General features: G+C 38.1%; 1 protein-coding gene across 1 annotated transcript; it reads left to right on the top strand.

The window, feature by feature from the left end:
• The first annotated feature begins 6,045 nt into the window (after window positions 1-6,045).
• On the top strand, window positions 6,046-9,109 carry LOC147849915 (uncharacterized). The gene is made up of 5 exons (XM_087337285.1): window positions 6,046-7,520; window positions 7,602-7,740; window positions 7,817-8,280; window positions 8,376-8,665; window positions 8,757-9,109. The coding sequence occupies exons 1-5, from the start codon at window positions 6,046-6,048 to the stop codon at window positions 9,107-9,109; spliced, it is 2,721 nt and encodes a 906-aa protein (XP_087193411.1).
• Window positions 9,110-9,553: the final 444 nt, after the last annotated feature.

Below are 9,553 nucleotides of genomic sequence, written 5' to 3' on the forward strand. Positions count from 1 at the left end.
ATTTAGGAGATGCACAAAAGCTTATGAAGGCATTGGAAAAATTTGCATTCATACTAAATTAAGTGTCAATAGCTCTAAAACAAAGATTATGCTTGTGAAGAGCCAGAAAAGAGATAAACCATGCATTATGTACAACAATGAGCCACTTCAATGTGTGGAAAGCTTCAAATATCTTGGCCTTGAAGTTCCTTCAAATCATAGATGGAATGAATGTGCTACACGCCGCTTAGAGGCAGTTAAGCGAGCATACTATGCATTTGACAACAAATGCAATCTTGGAGATATGAAGTGTTAGGTCCTCAAGAAATATCTTTTCGACACTTTGGTGACACCCGTTCTTCTCTATTGGGTGGAAGTATGGGGCGGTAACATTCCTAAATCTATGTGGAAAGAGTTTGAAAATGTCCAAAAACATTTTCTTACAATGTTTCTACAAGTTAAGAAACAAACGCCCTACACCCTCCTCCTTCAGACGGTGTCGTGAAGATTTTCGGCAACGGTATGAAAATTGTGTGCAACGAACGAAATAGAGAACATGCAATGTGGACATGTGAAAGGGGTGAACGCCACACGCATATGCTAGCATGTTGTAAATAGGATTGAAATGAGAATCGTAAAAGAAAAGCTAGATGTAAAGTTAAATATGTGCACGTGTGATGTGCGCTCAATTGTCAATATGAAAATAAGACTAAAGCCTAGTAACATCTAAGTGCATACATAGGGTTTAGGGTTTAGGGTTTAGAGGGTTTAGGGTTTAGGGTTTATTTAGAATTTGTACTTACCACTAAAGCCACTACTAACTACTTTAGAATTTGTATATTTTCTTTTTCATATTTAGTAACACCGGGACATTTGAAACAGGTAATATGTCGCATTTTAAGAACTATCCGTCAAAAAAAGACACAAAATAGGTCGATTGACAAAAAGGGGTGCCGCATGCGTAAAGGATTTTCAAAAATGACCCAAAAATATATTGATTTTAAGCATGTCCAAAATTGTAGGTCTTTCAAAAAATGCCTAAATAATAGACATGCCAAACTTACAAAAGAATGTACAAAATGACTACCACCTATATTTATACATATTCGTTAACTGACATTTTGATGTACAATTCAATATCTACAGATCAGGTGTCAAACTATCGCTTTCCAAGTCTATGCCATCATTTTTAGACCCATCCGATGAACTAGAAGAGCTTTGTGAGGTATCATCCTCATCATCACTGGCAACCAATGCATTGTCTTCATCCAATTGCAATCCAACATCACCATGGTTATGAGACATGCTTCTTGTTTGTCTTTGTGTAGTGGTTGGAGCCGCATTTGGGATCTTCTCTTTTAATATCTTGATTGTGGTTTGTCTTAGATGGCTTGTTTTGGTCAAGGAGAAGTCATACACTAGTATGTCAACATTATCCAATGTAAGAACAGACGTGCTTGGTAGATTCTTTCTTCTTCGCTTTCTACTTGTGCCTTCAACATCCTTAACCATCTCTAAAGAGTACTTTCCAGAGAATGGATTTGGTGAAGAGGTGTGATACCAATGAACCACAATGGACTTAACTTGATTGCCTGATTCATCCTTCATTATATCCAAAATTTTAGCAATCCAAAATGGATGGCCCAACTCATCATCCCCAGCTAATGTTGCAACTAACATCCCAACTTGTAGTTCATGCAAATTGCCTTGCCATCTTGCCTCTGCAGTACGCGATATTCTTGGTCCCACATAAATATCTCTCTGTCGTGGGCGAACTAGATTATTGAGTTCAACATTACCAATTAATTGATGGTTAGCAGGTGAAACTATTGACGGCATACCAATGTTCCATGTGAAAGCATTTTGGATTGGCCATACTCCGGCAATGTAGTTGTTTAAAATTGTATGTTGATGGTTAAAGAAGGTATCCCACCATTGAACATCTTGATCACCAGCATACTTCTTGGTGCGCTCAATATTTCTTTGTTTCTCTTCAAGGCATCGCATCCAATATATCTTTTTCTCATCAATTGAGTTGCTATGAACCATTTTTTTATGGTCATCATACGGCATTTGTTCTGCACCATGGATTTCTGTATTTGGAAAATAAAGTAAGAACCTACAACCCTCTTGTGGCTCCCATTGTGAACTAGATGAGTATTGTTTTGCATACAACATCGTCGTGTTGTGGCTCATATCACTTCGTTTTATGAGGAAGACATGGTTAAAACTTATATTATTCAAAGGTGCAAGAACCCTACCTTGAGCCCCATCACCATCCATGCAGAAGCGTTTAAAATCATACACTTCATTCAACTGATGTACTTCGGGCTTCGGGGTATAAGCTTCACTGATCAACATTGTTAGCGTAGGAAGCGTGAAAGCATCACATCGTGCTAATTTCTTTGAGAACCTACTAAACATTTGATCTATATGATCATGGGTATGACCAACTAGTAAGAAGTTAACCTTAATCTTCTTAAATAAACCCTTCTCTACTAGCATGCTTAAGTAACCGAAAACAGTCGAGTTTTTGTTTTCTCTAGCTGTATTGTCAAGTTGCACATATAGAACAGGCGAGAGTATACCTGGCCAAGACTGCAACACTCTTTGCATGACTGTAACTGTAAGATTAGGGTTGTTGTGGATATTAGGATAAGTTAAGAATACTTGAGGCCTTATTGTCTGACAATATGACAAGCAACCTACTAAATGCATTTGTACAAGGCATTCATCTCCAATATCCTTTGGCAACCTTTGAAAGTGTGGCAAACAAGTCTTCTTCTGATCGATGCCATCAATAATCATACACATATACCTTTCAGGTGATTGGAGAGCTTTTCGTCGGTGGTGCATAGCTTTAGAACGTTCCAATGCTTGACTCTCACGGTGTTCTTTCAATAGATTCTTGTAATTCTTTATTTCATCATCTGATTTCCCACCCTTTGCCATACTCTTTAAACTTGCACATATTGAACAAACACCCATTCGAACTTTACGCGGTATAACCACATTGTTAAATTGTAACCTCCATAATCGATTGAAATGTCGATACTATATGTAAGGTACACCTTGTGACAACATGTCGTCTTTATATTCTTGATACACCTCACGGCGAGTGAAATTATCAGACAAGTGCAATCTCCCAGTAGTGGGCATAATATCACATTGCTTTGAGAAATATATCTCCATCCAATTAATAGAATGACGCCCTATAAGACCCTTACTACCAGAGGAATTCATATCAAAAGGTATAAACGATCCCTTCACCAATCTTAGTTGTATTCTCTGAAGCCTCATGTTCCCAATGCTATGAGCAATTTTGAAAGCAACTCTACAACACTTAGTCCTCAATGCAAGGTAATATTCAACGTGCGTTGAACTAGCCCCAGTGGCGTGATCTCTTACAAGCTGCATATGTGAAATAAGAAAAGTATCTTGTTCCTCACCATTAAGTGATAGATACTTCTCCCGCATTATTCGTAAGTTTGACTTTCCAAATTTATTAAGACATAGATTCCCACAACATGTCTTGCTCGAATCACAAACAATTTGACGATCAGAACATAAAAAGTTATATCTCTTTACACTAACTTGTCGAGGAACTCTTTTGAATGTGAGAGGCTTTGTTACGCAAGCTTCGCCAGATGTGGTTTCATCCTTGTCAATGCTTGCACAACTTTTGCTATCTTGTATACCACTTTGTCCTGGCCTCTTGAAAGGGTCAATTGAGAAAAGTGAGTTTGAGTTATTACCAACATCACAACTAACATTTTCACCTGGACCCTTTGAAACACTTGGGACCTTGTACTCATCGACTGAGAAATATGAGTTACTCGATAAAACATAAGGGTCCACTGAAAACAAGGATGATCTACTCGAAGCACAAGACATCTTGAAGCCTAACTTAAATTAACACCTTTCTCTTGTTTAAGTAGAAGTTTAGGAATTGAAGATCTAGTCTATGAACATAAACCATATGAAGACATCTTGGGATAAAAGATAAGGTATATTGACATCATATTATTATTTAATTTTGTAAATTTTTTATAATAATTTATTGTGTAATATTGTATTTTTTTAAGAGAAAATCTTTTTTTTAAATAATTATTTTATTTTCCAAAAAAACAATTTAAGTTAACTATATAAATAGAGATCTACCACTCATTATCTCTTACACGTTTCAAGAGCTCAGAGCACTCTTTAGAAAAAGTCATCGTTTTCTGTGTTCATCAACACATTGTCAACAACTAGTCTAACATGAAATCGAGCAAGACAGTTGGCAAGTAAGTCTTCTATTACCCAAATTTAAAGATTCCTAAAGATACCATAAAGATTCTTTTTTATTATCTATAAAATTGAGTGACTTTAATTATAATTAGTTTGGTGTATGTATAATTTCTTCGGTTTCTTGAGAGAATGTCCTCTCTAATTCGATGCAGTGCATCGGATTAGAAAGTACTTCCTCGCTAACTTGATGAACTGCATGGGGGTAGATAGGAAATTAAGACAACACACATAGATACGACATCCTCTGAAATCCGATGCAATGCATCGGATTTCAGACGATGTCGTATCATATCCTCCCTAATCCAATGTAGTGCATCGGATTAGGGAGAAGATGATCAGGAAACCTCTGAAATCCGATGCACTGCATCGGATTAGGGAGAAAATCCTCCCTAATCCGATGAAATGCATCAGATTTCAAAGGATGTCGTATTATATCCTCTGAAATCTGATGCAATGCATCGGATTTCAGAGGATGTCGTATCATATCCTCCCAAATCCAATGTAATGCATCGGAGTAGGGAGGAGATGATGAGAAAACCCCTCGTTTTAGAGGATTTCCTCCCTAATCCGATGCAGTGCATCGGATTAGGGAGGAGATGATCAGAAAACCTCTGAAATCCGACGCAGTGCAATGGATTTCAGAGGATGTCCTCTCTAATCCGATGCAGTGCATCGGATTAGGGAGGAGATGATCAGAAAACCTCCCAAATCCGATGCAATGCATCGGATTTCAGAGGATCTCCTCTCTAATCCGATGCAGTGCATCGGATTAGGGAGGAGATGATCAGAAAACCTCCCAAATCCGATGCAATGCATCGGATTTCAGAGGATGTCCTCTCTAATCCGATGCAGTGCATCGGATTAGGGAGGAGATGATCAGAAACCCTCCCAAATCCGATGCACTGCATCGGATTTCAGAGGATGTCCTCTGAAATCCGATGCAGTGCATCGGATTAGGGAGGAGAGGATAGGAAATCCTCTGAAATCCGATGCAGTGCATCGGATTTCAGAGGATGTCCTCTCTAATCCGATGCAGTGCATCGGATTAGGGAGGAGATGATCAGAAAACCTCCCAAATCCGATGCACTGCATCGGATTTCAGAGGATGTCCTCTGAAATCCGATGCAGTGCATCGGATTAGGGAGGAGAGGATAGGAAATCCTCTGAAATCCGATGCAGTGCATCGGATTTCAGAGGACGTGCTAGCTAATTTTAGCTTTATTTTAGCTTTATTTTAGGTATATTTAGATGTATTTTATGTATATTTAGGTGTATTTCGTCGTATTTACGTGTCTGTTACATGTACTTAGGTGTATTTATATGTATTTAGTAGTGTTTAGGTGTGTTTAGGTCTACTTACGTGTATTTAGGTGTGTTTTATGTTTATTTTACGTGTCCTTAGGTGTATTGGAGAGTATTCTGTTAAGGGTTTAGTGTATTTAGGTGTGTTTTACATGTAGTTAAGGGTATTTAGGTGCACTTACGTGTATTTAGGTGCGTTTTATGTGTATTTTACGTGTACTACGGTGTATTAAAGAGAATTTAGTTGTGTTTTGGTGTATTCACGTATATTTTACATTTATTTCACGAAAATATTTTGTTTTCTTCCCCAGTGAGCCCCGTCCGAAGGTGCCCTCTTTCAAGTTGAAGTTCCGGTCTCCGACAAAACATGACTCGGAGAGTTTTTTAAAAGAAAAGTCTCGAAGATCATTATTCGAGTCCGGGGGTGATGGGACCTCGAAATCTTCCGTAGGGAATACGAAAAATAAACAAATTATGCTCGTGGAAGATAAGTCCACGGAGCATAAGCTAAAAAATTATTCACATGTAGAATGGAGTCTCACTTACATTGAAGAAGATGGGGTATTGCTCCTCATATTTGCCACGTCGGAAGGAAAAGGAAAGCTTGAATTAGGGAAGACCTTCCCCTATGGTAAAGTTCGTAATTTAGAATATGAAGACAGTGATTCGTCCATTATCTTCCTCGAAGTTGAGAGCTCAGGTGGTACAAGGCGAGTGCAAGTTGATGAAGGAAACCTAGTACCTGACGTATGCCACCCAAAATCTTTGCGAAAAGATATGCAAACAAAGAATAATCTTATTGTAGCTCTTCGGCCTTATGTTACTGGAGAGATGATGAGCACAGAAGCAGAGACTCCGCCTAAAAAGTCTCGGAAAACAAAACCGGAACATAAAAAATATCAAAAACGACAAATATCTAATGACGAGGACCTCGACGTCTTGGAGTTCGAGGAAGAAGAAGACGATGAACAACAACTTGAAATTGTCCCTCCAGGAGGGCAAATATCTTCCGGTGTATTGACTTCTGAGCAAAACCGGATTAGAGAAAATATAGCTAGGACCAAACTAGTGCGAAAAGGTCAACTCTTCCATCTACCAATTTCTTCAATTCAAAGGCCGCCCATCGACCCTGAAACTAGAAGACGCACGCTCGAGATTAGAGAGCCACATGCAGTGCATGTACAAAATTTGAAAAGCAAAATGAAGATAAATCCACATGCAACCGTCGTACCTTTTTTGGTTATGGTAGACCCTGAACAATGTCCGACAGTTGCTGATTTTAAATATAGCTCTTCAGATGATTATACTTATTATGTTATCGGAGGATCTCATTCAGCTGAAGCCCGACGTCAACTCGTCAAGGAATATCCGCTCACTCCGTTTTTTAAGTACGCAGAATGTAAAGTATATGCAGGTCTTACTCATGAAGAGGCCAAGTTGTTAGCATGGGACCACAACAATGATAATGATTATAGACAAAAGATGTCTTGTATCGAACGCATCAGATTCTTTCACCATGAGTATTTGGATGCGTTGCAAAGATTTGGACCCAAGTTGAACCCTGGCTTACGACGTCAATGTTTACTAGAAGTGGGTATTGCAGTTGATGAGAGTACGAAATCTGAAGGGCTACGGAAATATGACTCATGGTTTCAGCTTGCCTTTAGAACAGGTGAGGTATGGGATCTCCAGGATAGAATATTTGGCATGTGGGAGCGCAAGGAGGTCAAAGGTCAACGGGCAAAGAAGGCCAAGGTAGATCCACAAGTGGAGATGAAGACAAAGTCACGTAAAAGTGACTTATTTATTGAGGAGTTGGCCGAAGATATGAAGTTGCTACCTTGGAGGTCACTACAAGGAATTAAAGACGATAGATTGTTAATATCTGTGTTGTCTCGAGTTGCAGCCAAGGAGTTTAGCTTGGACGAGATGGTGACTGAGTTACAAAAGTATGTAAAATTGAAATGTTTTTCTTTATTCTTGTGCATTTCCTTTGATAACTGATTTCACATTTAATATTTTATTTTTAGTCATAAAGTATACATGAAGATACAAGAATTGATGATGAAAAAATTGTGCCTACCAACCTGGGAAGAAGTCGAACAAGCTTGCCCAATAACATCATCATATAAGGCATTAGAAGAGTTCTTCATTGTATTTAGAGAATGGGTATGTGTATTTTCAATTTGAAAAGATTCAATTATCATTTATCAGATATATTCCTTATAGGAAATGAATTTTGCAGAAACCACCTCGATCAAAGAAAGTTGGTGATAGTAATGACGGTATTCCAAGTTCGTTCATTACGCACTTAGAACGTGCTAAATACGAAAAAAGAATGACAAAGGGAAAGGAGTTGGAAGTGCCAGAGGACTTCGCAACAGTAAAAAGTTTTTTGCATAGAGCTGACCCTTTCAAACAATTACATTATAGTGTATTCCAGGGGGATGTGGTGAATATGCTCGACATATTACCAAAAAGGCACTATACATTACTTATTGCTGATATACCGTACGGATTCCGGATCACGGGTTCCATGTTCGATGATGTGCCTTTCAAGTACCCCCAGATTGAGAAGATGGTAAAGGACTTCGCAGAGTTGACCTTAGCACCATTGTGGAGGATAGTCATATTTCATAGCATGGGTCAATCATTGTCAGTCACAACTGCTTTAAAGTCACGATGTCATGCAACAGAGCATATGCATTGGTGAGTTATACGTTGTTTTTTGATAATATTCTCTTAGATATGTGGTTTATATATGTTCCATTCAAATTTTAACTCATTTGTTTTGGGTTCAATAGGATTAAAACAAATATTACACGTAGCCCGGGCGATCGTATGGTTAGTGCAGTTGAGCATCTTAGTGTGGGTTATTATGATGTAATAACGAAGAAGAAGGCTCGGGCACACGTTAATGAAAGAAACGTTGTGAATTATATAATGTGCCCAGCTGTGACAAAGAAGCTTCGACATGTATCAGGTGAAAAGAGCCTTGTGAACCCTTATCAAAAACCTCAAAGATTGATCAACCGCTTAATCGAGCTCTTCTCAAACCCAGATGATTGGGTTCTTGATTTGTTCTCTGGCACAGGTATATGTAATATAAGTTTAGTCTCGTTAATTTGATTAAGTTATAGACTTTCATTATTATTTTGACTTCTGCACTTCTATTTTACGATCAGGTACTACTACAGCTTGTGCATTAAAAATGTTCAGAAACTGTGTCGCGTTGGAGAAGGACCCTGAACAAGTTAACTACATCAAAATGAGGATCCAAGGAATCTGGGATTGTCCGGATCAAGATCAAGAAGTCGGAGCGAAGCACATCAATGAAACAGAGAGGTTTCAGATGACTTCGAGAGAGCCAATGGAACCTATAGATGAAGACGCAGGGGACCTTGTGGACCTAGAAGACGTAATAGAATTTGAACATATGCATGGTTCAGCGGAGCAAACAATCAATGCTACAGAGGACAATTTAGAAGAGTCCATTCATCCAGAAGAGCCCACATTGCCTGACTTGCTTATAGATTGATTTCTATGGTTAGGTGTATTATTTGAACGATATTAAATGATAGACATTGACTTGTGACTATTGTTTCATTTGAACACAGTTAAAACTTAAAGTTTGAGTTTATTTGGCAAAGTGTATAATTTGAATGGTATTAATGTTTTACATGTTCTTCAACCTTTCTTTGGAAAGTCTGCAAGGGTTTTTATAGATGATTTTGGCCATCAATAGTGCAAAGATGGGTCATCTAGAAACGTTGTGTGCGGATAATCTTTAGTATTTGATTTATGTATAATTTGACTAAGTCTATAATTTTAAGGGTATTAAATGTTTATCTTTGACTTCTACCTTCTAGAGTTATAACACTATTAAGTTTTAAAGTTTGACGTATTATATGTGATTATATTATAAAATTAGCATCTATGTGATTCTTGGCGTGGGCAACTATTTTTATCTTCGCCACAATTA

The sequence above is a fragment of the Azolla caroliniana genome, unplaced genomic scaffold (genome assembly GCF_043228905.1).
Source record: "Azolla caroliniana isolate FFs.n. ecotype wild unplaced genomic scaffold, voAzoCaro1.0.p SCAF_22, whole genome shotgun sequence".
Taxonomy (NCBI): domain Eukaryota; kingdom Viridiplantae; phylum Streptophyta; class Polypodiopsida; order Salviniales; family Salviniaceae; genus Azolla; species Azolla caroliniana.

What these genes read in the sequence shown, in the direction of transcription:
- LOC147849915 (XM_087337285.1), top strand. Translation starts at nt 6,046, where the DNA reads ATGCTCGTGGAAGATAAGTCCACGGAGCATAAGCTAAAAAATTATTCA. An exon ending in ATGGTGACTGAGTTACAAAA is followed by an intron (nt 7,521 to 7,601) that starts GTATGTAAAATT and finishes TTTTATTTTTAG; the next exon opens with TCATAAAGTATACATGAAGA. An exon ending in GCAACAGAGCATATGCATTG is followed by an intron (nt 8,281 to 8,375) that starts GTGAGTTATACG and finishes TGGGTTCAATAG; the next exon opens with GATTAAAACAAATATTACAC.